This window comes from Musa acuminata, chromosome BXJ1-4, assembly GCF_036884655.1.
Source record: "Musa acuminata AAA Group cultivar baxijiao chromosome BXJ1-4, Cavendish_Baxijiao_AAA, whole genome shotgun sequence".
Lineage (NCBI taxonomy): Eukaryota > Viridiplantae > Streptophyta > Magnoliopsida > Zingiberales > Musaceae > Musa > Musa acuminata.
In genome coordinates this window covers 29,028,132-29,052,472 of record NC_088330.1, presented here as the reverse complement: position 1 = coordinate 29,052,472, position 24,341 = coordinate 29,028,132, and the positions used below count along the sequence as shown (strand labels likewise).

General features: G+C 37.9%; 1 protein-coding gene across 1 annotated transcript; it reads right to left on the bottom strand.

Moving 5' to 3' along the window:
• Window positions 1-5,140: 5,140 nt before the first annotated feature.
• LOC103981978 (protein root UVB sensitive 2, chloroplastic) lies at window positions 5,141-23,433 on the bottom strand. The gene is made up of 10 exons (XM_009398763.3): window positions 23,276-23,433; window positions 23,041-23,163; window positions 21,880-21,968; window positions 21,693-21,777; window positions 20,790-20,849; window positions 20,615-20,708; window positions 20,306-20,403; window positions 19,902-20,081; window positions 5,843-5,965; window positions 5,141-5,764 (listed from the first exon to the last, which is right to left on the bottom strand). The coding sequence occupies exons 1-10, from the start codon at window positions 23,288-23,290 to the stop codon at window positions 5,336-5,338; spliced, it is 1,296 nt and encodes a 431-aa protein (XP_009397038.3). The 5' UTR covers window positions 23,291-23,433; the 3' UTR covers window positions 5,141-5,335.
• Between the last annotated feature and the right edge of the window lie 908 nt (window positions 23,434-24,341).

The following is a 24,341-nucleotide window of genomic DNA, read 5'->3' as shown; positions in this document are numbered from 1 at the left end:
TTACATTCATCATACTTTTATAAATCAATCTCAATCTCACCTCCATTAATTAGAGTTGTTATATGTGCTATCTCTTTGGATAAGTCAATCTCAATCTTGCTCACCTCTCACCTCGAGCTGTTATATGTGCTACCTCTTTGGAACTGAAAGTGATACAAAAACTATTGCCTTTTGTTTGGTTGGAAGATGTTGCTTGATAAGTTGCCTATTATAGAAAAACTGTATCAGCTGGGCATTTTTTTTCCTATGCACGTTAACACCTCTTTAGAACTAAAAGTGATAAATAAACATATTTATTTATTAATTACTCTTTTGTTTGGTTGGAAGATGTTGTTTAATAGGTTATCTATTATTGAAAGAATACACCAATTGGGCATTTTCTCCTGCGTTGCCTCTTTGGAACTTAACTAAAAGTGATAAACAATAATATTTATTTATTGATTGCTCTTTTGCCAAATAGTTTAGGTTATGTTTGAACAAAAATTAGATTTTTCAACTGTGTGAATCTTGGCATGATGGACGATAACTCAAGCAAGTAACTAAGATCGATCAATAAGGCTCATTAACTTTGAGAATATTAATTTTATACACTTTTGGTTAATAAGGAAGGCTTGAAATATGATGGTTTTAGAGAAAAAATTAGATGACTTTTCTAGAAAATACTCATATTTTGAGTTTTTTTTTTAATTAGCACCCCTCATTTTATTTTTTTTTTCCAAGCAGTATCCCTAATTAAAAAAAGTTAGCAAACTATCTCTAAAATAGTTTCTCGCTTGTTATAGTGTTTTGACCATCATAATAAAAATATTATAAGACCTACTCAAAAGTATCGTAAATGATCTAAATGGAATCTTAATCACAATCAAACTAATCAATAGCGTTCATAAAATTTTTAATACCATAATAAAATACTATAAATCCTATTAAAAATATACTATAAATGAGCCAAATGAAAATATTATAATAGTTAAAAATAGTAAAAAAAAAAAAAGAAGCATAAAGATTTGTTGAAAAATATTTTGAGGGGTGTTTTGGATATTTTTTAATTAGTGATGTTGCTTGAAAAAAAATAAAAAGAGAGGGCACTTTTTGGAAAATACCTAAAATATGAGTATTTTCTAGGAAAATCATAAAAAAAACTATTCCTACTTCTATTTTCTATAAAGTAATTATGAATGCTGCATAGGATCACTGTTTTACAGTAAATTAAATTTATACTTACAGAGTTATCACTCATTATATATGCTATTTTGCAGATAAGAACATTACTATCTCACCTTAGCAATGAGAAAGAGTAAGCAATAGCCCTTGCTAGTATAGATATAGATGATGACTTATAGATATTTTAATGTGTATAGATTATAAACGGTGTATAGGTAAACCATGTAATTTGTTTAGCAAGTTAATATATTTCAAATTTGTCCATTTTTTCACTACACTATTTTTGAGAGCATATGTTATGGATGGAATAAAGTTCAATAAATCTAGTGGAAAAACCCCATGGATCGTCAGACTTGGGTTAAATGGCAAATGCCTACTCAGAATTAATTCAAACTAAATACAAATGGCTCTTTTTATTTCTTAATTGTTTATGATACCTATAATTGTTTAAAATAACTTGATTATTTTAATATAAGAACTTTTAATATTTTTTAAATTATATAATTTTATATTGAAAACTTAGTGTAGGGACCTAATTGAGAATTCTAGAATTTAAGAGTGGTTTGTGATAAGTTAGTGGGAAAAAAAGTAATTGCATACTGTTATTTTGTTGCTACCTTATTCTTGCTCTATCCTGGACACATTAAAATGTTATTTTCTTGCTTGCCACTTTACAACATTAAGATTTAGCTAAGAACTAAAAATTACAGAACAAAAGTTAGAATCTTACATGTTGTAACTAAAAATTACCTACCATGTCACACTTGGGAAAGAGAGGGAAGTGAAGGAGAAGAAAAAGAGAAGGTGCTTGGTTTTGGTTTGAGAATTTGGTCTAAATTGGTATCTCCAAGTAAAAAAAATAGAAGGTATTTGCTCTAATTTATTATCTCTATGTAATTAACCCTCTATTAGCAAACATTCTATCTGATCCTAAAGAAAAATGATCTCTAGTTTCTTATTATTTATGAGTAATTAGTTATCCCTTGCTCTGAGTATAAACTTCAATTGAGTTATAAACTCCAAAATCCTAAAATTAAGAGCATGCTTATCTTTATTTTAACTGTAATGTTATGTATGAAATTATAAATTGAGTACAATTTATCTTTTATAAAGTAGACTTGTAGATCTTTTCATCAACCATCATATGAATGATTCGAAACACAAACGTCTATCTAAACATGTATTTGAAGTGATCCCTTCGATTCTTCGTAACTCTATATAGACAATTCTAATTTATATGAAACTTATTTTATTGAAAAATAGACTCCTTTATCATTCCATCAAAATATTATTTGAATGAATTGGATCAACAATATCCACTCAAATGCTTGTTCCAGCTAATCATTCAGAGATTTCTTTAGTCCTCTTCTTCCTCCTCCGCAGAAGAACAAACTTACCGCCACAAAATAAATACATACGGTTCTTCCATCCATCTGAAATTTTGATTATTATTTAATGTTAATTTTAATAAATAATCAGACAAGTGCAATCATGTTGAATTTTTAAACAAGCAAAATAATTAAAATATAAAATTAATTTAACTTGTTTAACATTTTGGTAATACATTTTGCTGATGTTTATCTTTGTGGCTATGCAGTTTGTTCATAACTCAAATTTTTTTTATTTCAGTTTTTATAAACATAAAATTATTATCTGATTTACACTTTCGGATTAACTTTGAGTGTTTTAAATGATAAACTTATCCAAATTAAATTAATCTGATTTAAAGGTATCTCGTAGATAGATCGATTTATTGATCACTATCAACAACATAGTATACCGAAGGAGCGACAAGCTCAATGTGATGAGGGGCCGCGCATGATAATTTTGATACTTATTAACGTAAAATGACTGATTAATCCAACATGATGTTGTTTTCTTATTATTTAAAAATATCTATGCATGGAAATATTAAGTAATAAATAAAAATTATGAATATTGATATATGAGAGTATATTGTTAGGATCGAGTGAATTAGTACAGCGGATAAAATTAAGTCGGTTCAAAAAATTCTTCGTTTGATTAAAATCGATTTCGGAAAGACGTTTACTTAAAACACATTCGTAAGAGTGTGTAGCTTAAGTAACGAGGAAGTATGATAATTTGTAATAAATGTAAATAGCAAAACAGAAATACAAACCAGATTTTATAGTAGTTCGATCGTCGTGACCTACATCCACTTCCGATTCCTCTTCCGTCAAGGCCACCAATATCCATTAACGGTCTTTCTTCAATAGGCGAAGACTAACATCTTTCTTATAACTCTATTCTCCTTTTGACAAGCTCAGGAGACAACATTTACACCCCCACAACCTCCTCTTTTAGACTTCACTAACACTTAGAGTTTAAGAGGAGTTCACACAAGATTACAATAGTGTTTTCTTCCTTTTTTGCTCTCAATTCTTATGTGTCTTAATCAGGGATGAGAGGAGTATTTATAGGCTTCAAGTGGATTCAAACTTGGAGTCTAAAAGTGTCTCATCCCTGATTTCGGGGTATTGGATGTACCACCGCCTATGTTGGGCGGTACCACCGCCTATGTTGGGCGGTACCACCGCCTGCAGCACTAACACTAGGCGGTACCACCACTTGACACCCTGCCACTGGGTGGTACCATTGTCTAATCTAGCAGTACCACCGCCTAATAATCTCTTGGAGATTGTGTTTGGGCAGTACCACCGCCTGACACAATCTCAGAGATTGTGCCACGACGATTCCACCTGTTGGATTACTGTATTACTGTTTGAGCCTTTCACTTGGCCCAACACAACCTAAACTTTGGCCTAGTTGGCTTTTAATTGAGTTAGCTTAATTAAATTTTAAACTGACTTAATTAGACTCTAAACTAACTCGATCTAGACATAATCGATTACAAGTGAATCCTATGTTATCCGGCACGTCATTGGTTCTTCCGGCACTTCATCCGATCCTTCGGTGTATTACCTAATCAACATATTGTCTTCTCGCAATATATGATCTTCTTGGCGCAATGTCCGGTCTTCTTGGCCCGATGCCCGAATTCACGAACCGAAACCTTCTACCGACACGTCGATCGATCCTCCGGCCCAACGTTCAATCTTCTGACATGTTTGCTCTGGCCCAACATCTTATTCCTCCTGCTTTAATTGATTTATCTTTTATGATCGAAGCTAGTCCTGCATCACTTAAATGCACATTAGATGATAAATACATCACTTAAACGTATATATATACAACAAGCAAGCTGTTATTGATAGTACAACTTATTCGGATTAGTGAGTCATTAAAATGCGATAGCTAGATAATTCCTCAATAATTTATAAGAAATAATGTGGTCTTCTCTATGTCGTCGGAATAATAAAGAGCATACTCAGAGAATAAAATCTTTTCATTCATCATTGCATGTTCGACTTACGCTATAATGATCTTAATTATGTAAAACAAGTACATGCATATATAAAATATTTAGATACTACATATATTATTTTCAATAAGGAAATTTGATAATTACGAGACAGACTATGTGCATGACTGATTTTATTTATAACCGACATTGTAAGAATGCATATTGAATGAATCAATCCCTGGATAAATTTATATACTCTCTTGTCCCTGTTTTGTATCAATTTTGTTCACATATGATATACACATTTGATTATATGTATGAAATACGCACACTACACCAGAATGTTATTATTGATTTTTTCTTTAATTTTTGTTCCCTAATGGCATTTCTGCTCACAAAATTTACCCTTTTGGATTATAAAGGTAAGTAGCGGTAGAAGAATGTCTGATATGAAAAGAAAATTATGCTACTGATTATATATGGTAATATTGTATAGAAAATCGTATTGGAAACAGATTCATGCATGATAACATACATGAAGTGTAATGTTAGGAATTAAATTATCGCATGATGTTGTGATTCACGCAAGTCAAAGAGATACAGCAAATCAAAGAGATTATCGCATGGTTCATCCATATAATTTAGCGATAGGAATGCCTTCAGAAAGTAGCTCCAGCAAATCAACGTTCACGTACGTCTTATGCAATGTACATGTTCATTATTAGAAAACAACTGATCATTTGCAAAACATGCAAAGAATGAAGAGTAGAGATCACCTACGGTATGTCTGAAGAATACAAAACTGGTTTAGAAGCTGTACACATTTGAACGAAACAAATTTTGCAACAATTAAAATGCATACCGTCTACCATTTCCATCTAAGAATTGATCAGTGTGCCATCCTCTCATCTTCAATTCAGATAAGAAAAATGGAAAAACACTCTCCATCCTTTCATATGCTGCATACAACATGGGCACTCCTGATTTCTGACCTGCCGTCTTCATATCTGCTGCAAAAGCTGCGACCAACCACCCCCTTAGTGCATCCTCCCCTGATGCGTTCTGCTCAAGGACCATGTAGTTGCATTTGTTCTTCAGGCTGATCAGAAACTTTTCCTTTGGGAATACGTCCTTCAGTTCTCTCAGCGTCGAAGGCTTCTTCACAATCTTTTTAAGTGGTTGCCCAACCATCACACCTCCTGCTTCCTCTATAATGCGGTTAGGAAAGAGAAGATCTTCTCGGTATCTAATGTCAGCTGGGCTAGAAACTTTTCCACTCTGATTCAGATGCAAGCATAAGAATCAGCACAAAGTACAAAAGGTCATGAATGTTACTCCGTGTGGCTTAGTTAGCACCTTGACGAAATCTGCTATGATCATGGCTGTCCTCTGTGGATTAAGTGTGTTCACTGGAGCTGCTCGCATTTCTTCTACAACACTATAAATATGTATCACAGAAAGCAGAGGAGCCACTATCATCTGCAAGGAAGCAAGCTCGGGAATTTAGAAGCAGCATCTGTTGCTCACCAGAAGATACTGCCGCACAAGGTGTTTCTAAACTTGAAGACAGTAGTACCATGCCCATAAGGTCATGTTTTAATATAAATAAATACATACAAGCATCTCTGCTACATTATTATATATATATATATATATATATATATATATATATATATACACACACACACACGCGCACACATATATATATATAGGGTGATCAGCCAGACCTGACCATGCTACAAGTACTAATGCTGCCATAGGTGCTGAGGGATCCCAACATGGCACCAAATCTGAGTAGCCTCCCTTCTGCATGAAGACCGCGATTGCAAGGGACTCCCTATGTGGTCCGACTGATGCCCAAGTATGTAATCCCAAGGTGGATAAGTTAGGATAAAGGAGAGTGAATCTAACCTCAAAGACCATGCCTACAACCACCTTTTATATCTGATGCCCCCTGTCCGCGTACAATTAGAGAAATATAACCTGAAACTGTTCTGATTGCGACTGACGTGGCGGAGTTGTTCATTGGGTCAATAATATGACTTCCACGTATCCAGCCTAAAGTGAGTGAATACTCCCCATATCATTTGTCCCCCTAGAGATTGTACTTTGGGTAACACTTGACTAGATGTTGAAGTGCAATAACTCTCAACTTTTAACTGACTCATTGGCTGCCGTTGAGAATTACTTGAAAACCCAACTAACAGGAATAGATAGGGTGATATTTGATAGTCCAAGAAGGGCACATCCGACACTTTTGATGCTTAGTCCATAGAGGACATATCAAGTGATCTTCAATTCTTAACTCGAGGACACATCGAGAAATCTTCGATGCTTAGTCCGAGACGATACATCAGGCAATCTTCGATGCATTGAGGAATCTATGATGCTTAGCCTAAGGAGGATGCATTGGGCAATCTTCGATGCTTAACTCGATAAGGGCACATTGAACAATTTTCAATGCTTTAGCCTGAGAAGGGTGTCGCGAGCAATCTTTGATGCTTGGTCCGAGGGCACATTAAGCAACTTTCAATTCTTGGCTTGATAAGGACACATTAAGCAACTTGCGATACTCAGTTCGACAAGAGCGTATTAAGTAGTCTTCAATGCTCAACCCAAGGAGGGCGCATCAAGCAACCTTTGATGGTTAGCTAAGAAGAGTGCCTCGGACAATCTTCAATGCTTCTCCCTAGGGGATACATTAGGTAATTTTCAATACTTAGCCCAAGGAGCGCTCATCGAGGAACTTTTGATGCTAAGCCCAAGGAGGGGCATCAAGCAATGTTTGATGCTTAGCTCGAGGAGATCCACCAAGCAAGTTTCGATGCTTAGCCCGAGAAGGGGTATCAGACAATATTTGATGCTTAGACCAAGGAGGGCAAATCGGGTAACTTTTTATACTTAACCTGAGCAACATGCATCAAGCAATTCTTCCATGCTTAGCTCGAGAAGGGCACATCGAGCAACTTTCGATATTGTTAGGGAAACAATGTCGTTGACGTCTTCGTCAGCACAACATGGCCCTTATCCATATGCGAGGAGTCGTTTGGAATAAAACATAACCTCTCCAGACTCATTACCTGCACAAAGACTAAGATCGAGTGTAGCTTCCCAAGCCGATCCCTCCGATGCTTAAGTTAGTACCAAGATCCCTACCTCTAATTTAGAGTTAAGGGTGCGTTTTTATATCGACTTTGAGGAGAAAGAATATCCTATAAATATTTCGTAGGGAGGCAGATTATAACCAACCCGAGTTGCACCCTGGACTTCCAGGAATCTTCCTGTGAATATTCTGTAGGGGAGGCAATTCGTAACCAACCCAAGCTAGCTCTTGGACTTTCGGGAATATTCATACGAATATTTCGTATGGGAGATAGTTCATAACCGACCCAAGCTACCCCTTGGACTTCCAAGAATATTCTTGTGAATATTCTACGAGGGAGGCAGTTTGTAACTGACCTTAGCTACCTTTTGGACTCTTATCCATATTGGCAGGAGGGTATTGGCATTACGTGGCATCGACATGACGAATGGTGGTTAATTGATTCTATATTCCCTATCATTTGTCTCCTCTCACACGAGTTCTTTCCAGTCCACCGACTACTAGTCGATCGAAGTCCATACCTTGTCCTCCTATAGTTCAAGGTGGAAAGGGGTCCTGAATTCAAGCGAAGCGAAGCAGTGGTCGGGCAGCCTACTGAATTCTCTAATCAAGGAGCCGGGTGCTCCCTCGACCAGTGGCTTGATAGGCCTTGGATGCCCATAAGAGGTTGGCAATTCATCGGGCAAGACTCCAACGGACGTCAATGCTAGTGGTTGTCAAACTAATGACGATGGCCGATGCGACATAGTCACCCACCGATCTGACCGAGGTAGAAGTGAGGTAATAACCCATATTATGTCGGCTAATGCTTGTATTTGCTATATAAGGTTCAAGAATGCCTCAGTAGGAATGAGTAGATGGCTCGACAGCTCTCCTAGAGATGAGATTCTAGGGTCGTTTAACGAACGCCAGTACTACATTGGTGCTCGCAGCGAGGTGGAGGTATCGATGTAGGGAAAGGGCAACTACTGCCCTATCTGAGTGAAAGTGTCGCGGTCGGAGGCGGAGCCTCACCCGAATGTTAATAGAAAGGGTCGGCCTACAAACGCTCCTACGACATCAGAGGTTCATGCCCTCCTTCTAGCGCCAAAATATTAGGGAAAAATGTCGTTGATGTCTTCATTAACACAACGCAACCCTGATTCGTATGCGAGGAGTCATCCGGCATAGAGTGCGACCTCTTCAGACTCGCTACTTGCATAAAGACCGGGGTCAAGGGTAGCTTCCCGAGTCGGTCCATCTGATGCTTAAGTTAGTACCGAGGTCCCTACCTCTAATCTAGAGTTAAGGGTGTGTTTATATACTAACCTTGAGGAGAAGGAATATCTCATAAAGATTTCGCAAGAGAGGCAGTTCGTAACCGACCCGAGTTGCCCCTTAGACTTTCGAGAATCTTCCTGCGAATATTCTACAAGGGAGGCAGTTGGTAACCGACCCGAGTTACCCCCTGGACTTTCAAGAATATTCCTACAAATATACCATGGGGGAGGTAGTTCGTAATCGACCCAAGCTACCCCTTGGACTTCTAAGAATATTCTTGTGAATATTCCACGGGGAAGGTAGTTCGTAACCGACCCAAGCTATCCCCTGGATTTCCAAAGAATATTCCTACAAATATTCTGCCAGGGGGTAGCTCGGTAATTGACCCGAGCTACCTTTTGGACTCCTATCCACGTGGGCAGGAGGGTGTTGGCCTTACGTGGCATTGACATAGCGAATGTTGGCTAGCTACTTTTATATTCCCTATCAAATACTTAGCTTGAGAAGAGTAGATCGAGCAATCTTCGTTACTTACCATAGAAGGGCACATCAAAACACTTTTGATACTTAGCCCAAGAAAGGCATATCAGACAATTGTTGATGCTTAGCCAAGTAGGATGCATTGGACAACTTTCGATGATTAGTCCGAGGATGCATCGAGTAAACTTTGATGCTTAGCCCAAGAAGTTGATCAATTCTCACATATTTGCAAATGTCGCCACATGTGCCAATTGTCATTATTGAGTGAAATACCAAAGATGATAAGGCGAGAATCAGAAGGTGGAAAAGGTAAGAAGATGAAGAGGCATTTGCAATTCAAACAGCCTCAGTCCCATATATATATAGCCTCTCAGTGAGGGGAACCCATTGCATCTTGAGCTTTCAAAGTCCTCCCACTCCTCGACTTTAATCAATGTTGCCTCATATTTCCTCTATCCTCTACTCCTTAGGTCAGGTATCATGGTGATAGAGAACCATTTAACTTTATAAAGGTTCTAGGTAAAGAAATCAAAAAAAGTCATCAATTAGTGGGTCTAAAAACTCTAAGAGTTGTGTGGAAAATTGAATAGTTTTTTGGGCTTTGTAGGTGCTAAACTTGGGACTCTACTTTTGTATTAAGTGTACTCTTATATTAAGTACACTCTTTTTCTTCTCAACTCTAATAAGTTATTTTAAAGTTGTTTAGGTCTCCTGGAAGTCACATCATGGGTTTCCAAAAAAGCATACAAGTTCCCTAGGAGGTTACTCTTGGGAATCTTTACCTACATTAATTGTACTAGGGTTCCTAAACCCTTAAAACAGAGGAGCTTGTCAATGGATAAATCACTTCAGATTTGAATAAAAAGAATTACATCTTCTCTCTTCTAGCCTTTTTCTCTCCTCTCTAATCTCTAATATCACTTCTCTCTTTCTCTCCTCTCAAATCTCTAATCTCACTCCTCTCTTGCTCTCTCTATTCTCTACCCTATTCTACATTAGTTTAGTATCAAAGCTAATCAAGAAACCTACCCTGTATCCAACTAGAAGCTTCAATCAACAGTGACGTCACTCACGGATCCTTGCACCTCCAACGTTAATCCCTTGCGTGTAGAGTTGGACTTTGGACCAACTATCCCAACAGAATTGGTGGACCACTTAGCTCCTGGTGCATGATAATTTTTGAAAACTTCACTAATATTTTTGTAAAAAAAATAATATATTTCATTAAATCATGGCTTTCATTGTTTCTACTCCCCTCATTCTCTCTTTTTTATTCTATTTATCACCCTCTCTCTCCTCTTTAGCTATAAATACGATACTATTATAATTTAAACGCTTGAAAGTTGTTCCAAAAAAAAAAACAAAACGTGAGAAAAGAGAAAAGTGAGAGAACCATTTAAAACATTGTATTTCTACCTTATGCACTAGAATAATTAACAACCTCATTACCAAAAGAGAATTTGCTAATAGCATAAGAATCGTGACTATGCGAGGTGAAAATCAACCCAATTTTAATGATTCCTAAAACTAGCAAAGTGAGGTAGAAACCTTTAAGACAAAACTAGCATTACCATAACATAATGTTGAACCAGTTATTTGACCAAATAACTCATGTCCTATTCCCAGGCTTCATCATTTTTGCCCAAGGTGCTACCACTGATCCAGCAAAGATCTGCATTATTTTAGGGTGGCTTGAACCCAAAACCCTTTCTAAAGTTTGAAGTTTGCATGGATTAGTCTCTTACTAAAGGAGGTTCATTAGAGGATTTAGTACCATTATGGCACCTATCACCGATTGTCTAAAGAATGGCAAGTTTTTTTGGGCTTTGGCTACTATCAAAGCCTTTGCTGATGTCAAAACGAGAATAACTACACTAACACATAGTTGTTTCCATTGTTGGTTATAACTTGGACGATATTTTGTTCACCAATTTCTTCCGCAAACTTATCAAGCAACTCATATATCTTTTCTTAAGATTTTATAAAAGATGATGCATCGATTGAGTATTAACTTCACAAACATAGTTTCTAAAGAATAGTTGACCATAAAATTAATTATATCCCTATGTCTCATGTCGGTCCAAGCACCTTACATAATAGAGCAACCTTGCTTTACCTATTATTCTTTGTAACCCTTTAATAATTTATTTGTAAAATCCAACTCTTTTTTTAGTAATGGAACTCACAACTCATAATAATTTGGAGGTTTTAATCAACCACCATATCTTCAAAAGCTTCAATCATCACTTTAAAATTGTCTAAATAACAAGTATTAAGGAGAACGCCAGGCTAATAAAAGAAGCAAGCAATGTACTGAATTATTCTTCCCCCTATTTCCTTATCACAAGGATCACTTATATTTGTTTGTCTTAATTTTGCTCCTACTTGCCCTTGTTGCTTCAATAATCCTTAATACATATATAAGTCCATCAATCCCTTTTTACCATTCTTAACAACCATGACTTCTTTTTCTTTTCAATCATAAACTCTTTTTCCACTTGAATTGACACTTTCTAAATATTCTTCTTCTTTATCATCGGTAATATGTTGAACATTACCCTCGGATAAAATCTTATAAGATTCATTCCTTTGCATCGTTTTTCAGTCATATAAGCCAGCAACTTCTTTTTTATATCATGCAAACACTTTATGCATGTTGATGCATTCTTCAAATTCCCTACTTGATGCTACTTCGCACAGAAAATACCATCACTAGTAGTCTTATCACAAAAGATGCAATTAACTGCATTAAGATCTTTATGATCCTTTAGATAATTGTATTTCTAAGAAGGATCCTTTCTTGAATTTTTTGATGAATCTTCTGAATTGCTTTGTACACTTGTCATTAATCCTAAAACCCTAACAACAATTCCAAATAAATAGTCATAGTGTGAAAATCTAAATAGGGACTATTATATGATGACAATAGTTAACAATGGAAAGAGCCACTGACAATGGAAAGTGGGGAAGGAGAGGGCAACGGTGACGGAGGAACTTTCGGACGATGACAGCGGCAATGGAGGAAGCTACGGACAACAGTAGCAACAGTGAAGGAATCTTTAAACAACAACAACAATGACGGAGGAAGTTGCAGATGACAGTAGTGACGGCAGCGGAAGCTACAAACGACGATGTTGTGGGCGAAGGAAGCTTCAAAGGTGTCCGTCAGTGGCGGAAAAGCTATGGTCCTCTCCCTCGACGGTGAAAGGAACTGTACATGGAAGCAGCGACAACGGAGGGAACTGCGCACGAAAGCTAGGCCATTGGACCGTCCACCAGCGATAGAGGAAGCGTCAGTCCTGTGTGTCGACGACGGAGGCAGCATCAGAGGAAGCGTCAACGACGGAGGCAGCGACAGTAATAGTATGTAGCTTAGTTGGTTCAATCGAACCAACTAGCTAGTGTTCAACCGAACCAAAATTAATAGTCTGGTTCGATTGCTTCATTTGAGCTGAGCGCTCACCCGAGGCACCCGACGCCTAAGTTCAGGTGAGCATCGAGGCAATGCTTCATTGAAGCGCACAGCCTGGTTGAGGCCTAAGGCACTCGAGCCTCACCTTGCCTCACCTGAGCGCCTAGGCGAATGCCCGGGCACCTATTTAAACCCTTGATCCCATGTAACAAGTCCAACGATACTTCACACATTACTAAATTCTTCTTTCAAGTGGTTAAGTTACATAGTTTAACCTTAATTATGGCGTCCAATAGAGATGTGAAATTTGTTAACTACTTTTGGAAAACTTTGTGAAAATTATTTGGCACAACTTTAAAAATCTCTTCAGCTTTTCACCCCCATATTGATGATCAAAGTGAGGTTGTTAATCGTTCCTTATGAAATCTTCTTAGATGTTTAGTTGGTGAGAAACTAGGAAATTGGGACTTAACCTTACCCACGACAGAGTTTGCATATAATAACTTAGTCAACCACTCCACTAGCAAAAGCCCATTTGAAGTTGTCCTCGACTATACTCCTCTTACACCCATTGACCTTGCACCCTTTACACTTGACTATCGTGCCTCAAAACCAACCCACGCCTTTGCTCAACATATCCGCGATTTGCATGCTAAGATTCGACGTGAAATTGTCCTAGGTAATGAAAGTTACAAACTTGCTGCTAATGCATGTTGTAGGAGTCAAGAGTTTAAAGTTGTGATTATGTCTTGGTTTGTATTCACTCTAAGAGATTCCCCAAAATCTCATTCGAGAAGTTACCGGCTCAAACCGTTGATCCTTTCCCCATTATCCAAAAACTGAGATCTAATATATATGTGCTCAATTTGCCCTCTGACTTAAATATTAGTCCAATTTCCAATGTGGAGGATTTAACTCCATATCATAGTACTTTTGAGCCTCTTTCTCTGCCTACTAGTATTCTTGGAGGTGAGAATCCTCGCAAAGCACCAACTTTCCCATAACACAAGGATGTCGTAGAGGCCACTCTTGATGACCGCTTTGTTACATTTGCTGATAGCATCACTCAACACTCTTTACAAGTGGCATAATCGTCCAGCTTCCGATGCCATCTAGATTACTTTGGAGGATCTTCGTAACATTGCACCAGACTTATTAGACCAGTACCTTGCAGATCACTCTCTGGGATCGAGTTTTTTTCCATCAAGGGAGAATGATAGAGAACCATCTAGCTTTATAAAGGATTTCACAATAGTATATTCTAGGCAAAGATATAAAAAAAAGTCATCAATTAGTGGGCCTAAAAACTCTAAGATTTGTATGAAAAATTGAATAGTCTTTTGGTCTTTGTAGGTGCTAACCTTGGGACTCTACTTTTGTATTAAGTGCAATCTTGTATTGAGTGCACATTTTTCTTCTCAAGATCCACAAGAGAATCCTCATCCACCGCTTTGGAGGGGTCACCAATTGTCAACCCAAAGGTCAAGAGAGGCCTTCGGATTTTGAAAGGTTACAATGACAAGGATTTTTGTGTCACACCTGAGTTACAAAATGCCTTAGGACCTTTATTCTGATTGAGTACAAAATGCTCGTGCCTAAGTCGGGGATTCAACCTTATGAGCTGATGTGTAGGTACTTTTGTATATTCATCCAATCATATTGTTGTGCCTCCAATAGTGGAAGATATCACCCTCTTAGATGATACCCAACTTGTGAGACTCTCATTATAATCATCAAGGAATGCTACCATGTCGATATTGCAACCATTAATTTGTTTCATGTATGTTTTAGGATCTGCAAGAGTGTCGATGGGTACTATCTTGTAGTCCGAGAGGGGTTTAAGATTATTCAGGGGTCCCATGCTCCAACAAGGGGTGGAAGGACCATATTTTCTTTGTCGAGATAGGACAAGACTAGGATTTCATTCTTAGGTGATCGACTCACTCTGTCTTGAACACTCTTTAGGTATTATCCTCAAAGGAGAAGAGTCATGTGCTTCGACTAATGAAGGCCCTATCCTCTTCTTTAGACATCAGATAGATGCATGAAGGGTGGCTCATCAAAGCCAATTTAATCTTAACTCCTTGGGGTATGCCTCTATAGATTCCATTGTCAAGCATGTTATCAATGTTCATATAACACCCTTTTTTATTAGCAAGAATGGATCTAAGCCAACTTAGTGTTTTTAAAGGTGCTAGGAGCCAAGGTCCCAAAAAGCCTAAGGCGCTAGGTGCTTGCTTGCCTAGGCGCCAGCACGAGCAAAGAGAACTGCTCTTAAATATTAAAATTTAAAAAAAATATATTATGATTGATGAACATAAGCACAAAAATAAAAATGACACATCAAACTGGAATCATATAAACTATAAAATTACATTATTCATCTTTTAATAATAAAAATGTCAAAACAATGAAGTTTAACTGATGTTATGTTTTAAGTAGTGTTCTTCATAGTGTTTTCATATCAATGTGATATATATGGCTAAATAGAAATATGTTAAACAGGTTTCTATCGGTGGAGACCTATGCTAAATAGGTTTCCGACTAGCGCTAAACAATTCTAAAGAGTGGATCATTATGGTGCTAAACTATTTTAACTAGTGTTAAATAGTTCTAAAGAGTGGATCAATATGATACTAAATAGTTATAACTAGTGCTAAACAATTGTAAAGAGGAAACTAATAAGAGAAGTAACCGATGAATGTGGAGATAGGTGGGGGAAGGAGAGAGTAGTGGACAAAGATGAAATGGTGGATGAAGGCAATGGATGAGGTTACGACGATGGCGGAAGAAGCCAATGGAGCTGCAATGGTGGACAAGGTTGTCGACGACAGCAGGCGGAGTGAACGAAGGCAACGAACATAGGGTGTCACTGGGTCGAGTGTTAGGAGGGATGGGGGTGTTAGGGTAACTAGATACTTGGCACCTGGGCTCAGTCGAGCGCCCGAGCCATGCTTTATTGAAACGCCTTGCCTGAAGGTTTTGTGAGGCGCTTGGGCCTTGCCTCTCTTCACCGAGTGCCTTTTCAAAACGCTGAGCCAACCATAAAAGGAGCGCAAGGAGAAGGCCTCAACTCGAGAATATACTCCCCACAATGGTCAAAGTTCACGAGGGAGATGTGGCTGTCGAGGCACCGGCTGGGAGCATAGTTGTTCATAAAAGGAAAGTCTTCAACTTATCTTCGCCAAGCTCTATTGGCATCTTAGGAAGCCACCCCCAATCTAATAGCCAAATGTCCTCGCAATCGGCTCCGAAGAAGACATGACACTAACATGTGCAGGACTTGTGTAAACGTAAGCCCTTTACAACACTCCAGATATATAATCTACCTCATCTAGTGCACAAGCGCTTACCTCTGGGGTGCGCTTATCCCTTGTAGTAGGGTCTCCAGTCCACCGACATCCCACGAAAGGATGGGAGGATAAAAAATCATTACCTACGGGATGGGTTTATCACCTTGCTAGCTAGAGGTGTTGGTAACCAAGGTAGCTAATTGTGTAGTAATAGTATATTGGTTTTGTTACCAAGTACCATGTCGACTTATTTCAATGTATTGCTAGTAGTTCATCTTGGTAAAAAACAACCACCTTCTGATAGGCTTGATAGATCGAATTTATGATTCTGGGTCCATTATATCCACGCAGAACAAAGAGGTGGACAAGCTTCAAGAGTAGGTGGAGGCATACATCAATCTATAAGAAATTGTCTACCAACGGCAAAGTTGGCCAAGAACAAGTCAACTCCTTATGGCACAAGGATATGCAAGGAGAGTCCTTGAAGATTGTTCGAACTACCTATTGGAATTCTCAAACAACTACCTTTGGCCTCAAAGCAAGTGGCAAAAACCATCGTCACCAACAAGGATTTAAAAGGGGCTCCTTCGAGAAGGCGATGCATCGTACAAGCATAGGTGCCTTTTGGCCATTCCCAGGATGTAGGCAGAATACCCAAACCTACAATTCGAGGACTCCTACACCAAGCGGCCAAAGGACTCGAGCGTCCAAATGGAGACTAAGCAAGACTTCAATGATAATCCCCAGTCCAAGGAAATTATCAATGTCATAGGGGAAAAAGCTAGTAGCACTGATGTGGGCAAGTAAATTTAGGACATATTTACCTTTGTTCTTTTTTTTTGTGGGTTGTTTTGTGTAATAATCCTGACACTCTACATGTATGCCTTTGAACTTCAAATGAAATATATATTTTTGTTAAATTACATGCTTTGTCTGATGTGCCACACCCAATGGACATGGGAGTTAGAGATAAAACATCTTGAGGTTGGAGATGTGCCATGTGCGTGGAAGTATCGTTCGAGCATCCTGAATTGATATATTTTGGTTTGGATAACTTCACTAACCCTATAAGGTCCCTCTCAGTTCAATGCAATCTTTCCTAATGAGTGAGACAAATCACTGACCTCTACCTTTTGGCGGAAAATTTGTTTCCGCACTAGGAGAACTAATGTTGTTTGAGGTACCGAGGGTTCCCGACCTAGCCATGAGTTGCCTCCCTCTTGCACAAAGACTATTGTCAAGAGGGGCTCCCGACATGTACCCTCCGATGTTGATTTTAATAATCTCAAGATAAGGCAGGATTGAAGAAGAGTGAGTTTGGCCTCAAAGATCATGCTTGTGACCACCTTTTATAGTTGGTGCCCCTATTCGTGAGGGGTTAAGAAGATGTAGCTTGGGACAAAAAATATTCAAGGAATATTTACTAATTTTGAGTGCGACTGACGTCATGGATTTGTTCATTTGAATTTTGATTGACTTCCATGTGTCGAGACCCAAGTGAGAACGAATATTCCCAATATCAATATATATATATATATATATATATATATATATATATATATATATATTGATAGAAATTTAAATTTATAGGAATATATATCATGTTGTGGCTCTCGTTTTAAAGAGTGCATAATTAGCATTTCGGTACTTGTCTTGAGGAAGGTAACAATTCGAACAAACAGCCCGAAAGTTGGATCCATAGCTTAATTCCTAGACCACTCTAGTTTCTTTGGACTGATAGGATTGAAGCTAGATATCATAACCATTGGACCCACCCCTCAGTTGTTTGGAAAATTTTGGCTTACACTTATGATTATAATATGATTGATTTCTGGTGTGGCTATGGTGGAGTTTTGCCATGCTAGAGGGGTTGAGAAGAGCAGAGGAGCTCAATCTGACTAAGATTTCTCTTAAATTTAATATGCAGGGAATTATTCATTTTGTCAAAGGTATGTCTACTGCTCCTTAGCATCTAAGATCTATTATTACTAATATATGTGATTAAAAGGATAGATTAAATGTAAATGCTGTATAATTTTTTTGTTCCATCCTTAGGAAGGAAACCACTTAGCTCATAGCATGGCTAGTTTTGCAGTCTCAATGTAATAGCTTTTTGGAGTTCAGCTGCTCTGGCAGCTGCTTGATTCTATGTTAAGTACTAATGAAGCGCATATTTCAGAAAGGAAAAAAATAAAAACAAATGGCTCTTACATGCTTTGGAATAGCTCTATCGACATCTCGGAAAGCCACCCCCAATCTGATAGCCCATTATCCAACAGGCAACCAGCCCCAAAGAAGAAACCACACTAATATGCGTGGGACTTGTGCAAACGTAAGCCCTTCGCAATATCTAATCTACCTTATCAGTTGTGTGAGGAGTGCTTACCTCCGGAGTGCGCTTATCCCTTGTGGTGGGATCTCTAATCCACCGAGATTCCATGGAAGGATGCGAGGATTGTGAATCATTACCTCCGGGGTGGGGTTATTACCTTGCTGGCCAAAAAGGTGTCCGTGCTGCCCTTAGAGGTGCTGGTAACCGAGGCGGCTCATCATGCAGTACTAGTAAGTTGGTTTTCTTACCAAATCCGATGTTGATTTCTTCCAATGTATTGCTAATAGTTCGTCTTTGTGCAAAACAACCAATATCTCATGAGGTTGATAGATTGGATTTGTGATTTTGGATCTATAATATCCACTTAGTTTGGTGCATTATTTGGAGTATCCTAGTACACATGGAGGTTATGTTTATTACTATATAAGAACAACAATCTCAAAAACAATAAACCCTTTCTTCTTTGGTATTAAATTCTTACCAATCTTAGGAAACAACGTGATAGTTCCTAAACCCTTACGCTATGATCCAGCTGACTATTTAATCTTCATTACCTATCTGTTTGTTAAGACCCTAGACACACTTTGAATTTAAACTTTACATGAACCCGAGCAACAGGCAAATTATGAAAATAGAATTAGCAACTTCTTGTCCATTTGACTACAATGAAAAAGATGCAATGAAGCATAGGTCATGGCTTTTAGCTAAAATAAGAATGTTAGGAAGATATTTCTTGTGGAATAGCTATTGAGTTATTTAAGTAGAACAAACTATTTCTGGCCTTAGCAATGCCACTTTGTTAGCATAAGGATGCCATAAGTTATTGCGCACCAAAGGCAATGCTGAGATGAAAATCAGTTCTTTGGGAAGAATATATGCTAAATTGCTTTTGATAATATCAGTTGTACCAATTCATGAACAGGTAATCAATGGGAAAGATAAAAAATAAATTACAAGTAGTAAAAATTATGACTGACTAATGGGACTCGAGAATAAATTTTCCAGAACTACACGCTGACAAATATCAAAAAACAATTATAGTGCAACAGCAACAGAATCACCAAAAGATGCCTGGATATTTATAAGATTCAATTAAGATCAACCAATTTCCTCTGAAAAGGTCGAACAAAGACACCTTTGGCTAATTATTTCTCAATATCCTTCTGAGTTATTTAACTTGAAACATGTTCTGAGACCTATTGTGTTTCCAAGGTCTGGTGTCCACTAAAACTAGCCCATGTCAGTTAACGGTATCCTCTAAGTTAGCTTCATAGTGCATTTATCTTATTAGTTGGATTTATAGTACATTATTTTCCTCCATAAGATTAGAAATATATACATACTTGAATTCCATTTCAAAAGTGAACGTTCAAATTATGAAATAATTTAGCCTGTAAGTGAAATATTAATGAATAACCATGAGAGACTAATAAAACATGAATGCCAATGTAAAAAAACCAATAAACAACCTCTTATCAACAATATGATACTGCAGGCAATTTTATAGATGTCATAGTTGAGATAAAAGAATATACCTTTCCTTGGATTGATGAGCACACTGTTGAGGCTAATTGAATGCCGGCTCCTATTCCAACAACATTAAAAAGGGTGGAGATGGCCTCTCCTTTTGCAAACAAGTCACTAAGATTACCTTCTTTGGCAAAAGAGGAATAAATTGGTAACCTGGTAGCCCTTGCAGCGACAACAGCCAGTCCCTACAATTCATTCAAGTAAAATTCACTATCCAAAAGTGATGTAGAAAGTGATATTTATTAGTATAATTATTTAAGTGAAATAAGGATACAAAAAAGGTTGTAGTAAATGGACTGTCCTTATGACAAAGAGATAGAAGCTACTGAAGAAAAAGTAAACTTAATTTTAAGAAAAATGTCTAGTCTCCAAATGGAAGCTGACAAGAAAATTGAAGGAAAAAAGGTACCTTTGCAAAATTTCCCAAACCTGCCATTTCTAGAAAAAGATGTGGGCATAAAGGTGAAATGACCTCCAAGCCAGTACCGAGATCATAAAGTACATCAGCTACACGAACGAGAGTACATACAGATTACGACTGAAGTAAATTGGTCACAACATATTTTCTTCAAAAGAAAGAATTTTACAAACTGCAGAAGAGTCAAAAGAGTGAAGGCATGAATAACTCTTCTTGCAATAACAATTATTATGTTATTATAATTAACTTGATGGTAGCAAAAAATTGACAAATGTTCAATATTAGTCCCAAATTACCAACCAAGTATTCTCCAACTTTTTGGCTCTGAATCCATTCTTGCACCCATATTGCTACAGATGAGCTTCCCAGCATGTTGCATGCCATCTTTTATAATCTGTAAAGCATTAAGACATAACATAAAGTGCCTACCAGAATCCAGCATGAAAATATCATTGTAGTATATTTCATCTCTTACCCAGCTCACAGCAGTCGCTTGTGCAGGGGTAGGCCGCAAACCTGCAGCAAATAGTAGTGACTGAGCCATAGCCCAGATTTGTTCTCAGCCCAAAGCCATGCTATAAAGTCATTAAAGTAATGCTATATAATTAAGCATTTAACTATACTATGAGCACAGACTAAACCATAGTTTGACAAATATGATCACATAATTCTAGTCCAATAATACACCTAAAATAGTCAAGCATCATTAGGGTTATTCCTGACCTGAAATTAGTTTATATAAATATATATACTACCCCTTGTCATTGGTTCATAAACCCAAATTCTAACCCCAGTCTTGTGACCCCTCACATTTCCATAGTTTTGCCTCCTTGACCAAGTAGACCAACACTGCCAGACCAAAGCCTATTCCGCAACTGAACTGCTAATCCACCACTAGCTGGAGCTATGACATAATAAGCTGCAAGGCCAGCAAACCATGATTTCAATGGTCAATGTTTCAATAATCAATTTCTTCTAGAGACAAATTCCTTTAGGAGTGGCTTTCAAACATCGTAGGCTTCTATGAATTGCTTCTAGATGAACCTCTTTAGGAAAATCCATGAACTGGCTTACACACTGCAGTTCATTTGAACTAATCATATAAAAATGCTTGATGTGGACTGAAACATTGGCTCATGGTTTGTCAACCCCTAAGGTATGTTAACTTTATCAATAAGGAGCTTAAATCAGTTAATTTGTTTTATAATTGAAAATGTTCAAGTTATTAAGGAACTAAATTGTTGCTTTTTTTGGCAATTATGCAAGTATAAGATAGTTTAGATACAAATTCCACATAAAATTTAGAAGGTACTTGCCCAAATGCATCACTTTGCAAAAGCAAACTACAATCTATTAGAAGCAATAGAACAGAAGAGACCTGAGTTGACAAGACAGATAATGCAGCACTGGAGAAGTGTTGTAGAGCTCGAAATTGGGTATAAATCAAGTATCCTTCATTAACACTGCACAAGCAGTAATAATTGTAACAGACGAAAATTGTAACTTTACTGTCGCTAAAAGTATAGTACTTCACATATCAAAAAAATTTACATAGCATATCTTACCTATATGGATATCCTGATGGAAAGAATTTGTTACGGAATGATTCAACCATTCTCTGGATTATTGGCCGTGAATCATTAGCAATCTTAACCTAAAAACCAACACAAGTTCTCAATTAAACAAAAACTCTTACAAACAAAGCTAACATGTATGATGAAAGGATGAAACGCTTCTCATTTCAAAGAAAATTGAAAGGTTCCTCTAAAAGAAATTGATTTATGATCTCTACTTACACCTTACATCGAGAAATACATACAACACTACAATCACTAAACCCGGTAAGAAGAAAAAGTTACATTTAAGCACTTGTACACAAATTAGTCAGGAAAGACAAGATCAAGGGTATCTACAATCCTCATTGTTGAGCTTCTCCAAAAAAATCATAGTCTTGTCTTACGTTAGTCTAACTAAGGTGTTGTTAGATTAAAGACAATAATCTTTTAGTCAATTAAATATTCTGGATTTAGTTGACCAAGTCAAGGGAACTTTTTTCTATTGGAGTTTGTTAGAGCTATTTTGTTAAGATATTGGGAGGTTATACTTGTTAAGTTTGTGTAATTAGGCCGACTAGGAGTTGTTACGACTTTGGATGTTAATGAATTTTTGTTAGTCTAAGTTTAGTAGCTATGGGTCAAGTTCGGGTCTTTGTGTAGTTAAAAGTGCTGGATTATGTAGCAAATATACATATTTTGCATTACTGTTCCGCTTGCCTCTAGGAAGATCTGTTCTATTCAGTTGTGGATCCAGAATCGAGAAGAGAAGATAAAGAGGCTTTCAAAAGAGACTAATTCATCCCATAGGTGTTGGGCAATTGTTTCATCGAATAGAGCTCCATGTTACTTCAGCCGGTTATTGCTTAAGAGTCCAGCCTATGAAAGTTATCAACCAAAGGAAAGGATATTTTAATTTCTATACCTCGCATTTTATGCAATAGATTTCTGGAGTTTGCGTTTACTGCTCAAAATCGTTCGAACCAAGTTATTTAGTATGACGGAACTTGCTCCTAATTCGCATTTCCCTTTCTTTCTTCTTTGAACCAGATAAAAATCAACATTTAGTCCGAAAGCTAGCCGATACTAAAAGATTCTTTCAAGAATCCAACTATCGGAAAACACGAAACAGCACGAACAAAGAAAGGAAAACAAAACAAAACAAGGGTTTACGGAGAGATGGCCATCGGCGTCGAAACTGCAGATCTGGGAGATAGAACCGGAGGTTTCGATCCAGAAATCGGGCCGACGAGGCTGCCCCTCATCTGCTCTTTTCTTCGGCCCCTTCAGCTTCACCTGAAAATGGTTACAGAAAGGGGGGCGGGAAATCACATAGATAGCGAGGAAAAGCTGGTGGGAAACAAAAACCTTTGAAAAAAGTAACTCATATGAGAATATTTCGCTGAACCAGAATGGAATTCATGAGGCGCTTCTCTGATTCCGTCGCTGCTTCACGGAGAAACTCGGTGGGATAATGAAAGAAACCGAAACTGAACTCAGGTCTTTTCAGGTTACCCCCACACCGCGTACATTTAGCTTTCCCCACGCGACTCCACCACCTAAAAACCATGTGGGACCAGCATTTCTTCGACGCATTAGGGCGGAGGGTGGGAAAACACACTTAAAGGACGTAAAGCACGCGTTCTTCGAAAATATCAATTTACATTAATATATATATATATATATATATATATATATATATATATATATATGTATATGTCTGCGTTTTACCGATGGCATCCTTTTTATGGGGAGGCTTTTTCGTGAATTAAGCGAAAACACCCTCTATCAATTGCTAAAACGACCTCGAGAATGCAAATATACTTTTTAGATCAACAAAATCTTTAGTTCGTTGGAGTCCTAATTTACCCTTTGTTTTTTCTTAAATTATTTCGTATTATCTAATCGATTCCGTCTCATAAAATAGGAGAAACTCATTGCCAATGAGACTTAAGCGAAATCATTCTTCCCACGATGGAAAAACTTCAGTGTGGGTAGTGTTAATGTAAACAACTTTGAGCCGTGGCCTCGGGGCCGACGCGGCCTCGTTCGGATCCGAATGATGGGGGATCTCCCCGGGACGTTCCTCGAGACTACTGAGGTGACCAATTACGGTGGTCCGATCGGGAGGGAGTCGTCGTTTCCTCCAGGAAGGGACTCCTCAATTGAGCGTTTAGTGAGAGACCTCTGCCTGCGCGCCTGCACAAAGGTCGGGTCGGGGAGCTCAGTCCAACCCCTCCGACGATCAAGTTAGTGGATGGTCAAGGGGGTTTCTTTTACTAAGTCGTCTCCTCCCTCCTCCTCCGAGCGTGAGGGTTTTTATAGTAAGAATTACCGTTGCATGATGTGCCTACCCGCAGAGAGCAGGATCGTACTTCTGGTAGCGTTTGACATTGCCGTCGGCGTGACGTGAGGGATCGAGCCTGAGCAGGGTGTTAATGTGCCTTGGTAGGCGTTCCGGTCCGCTTTGACCG

Bases quoted from the DNA above. Each gene is read 5' to 3' on its own strand.
- LOC103981978 (XM_009398763.3), bottom strand. The intron at 21,969-23,040 runs GTAAACCCTTGT...GTTGGTTTTTAG, and splicing joins ACGCCGATGGCCATCTCTCC to GTTAAGATTGCTAATGATTC. The intron at 20,082-20,305 runs GTACCTTTTTTC...AATGAATTGTAG, and splicing joins GTTTGGGAAATTTTGCAAAG to GGACTGGCTGTTGTCGCTGC.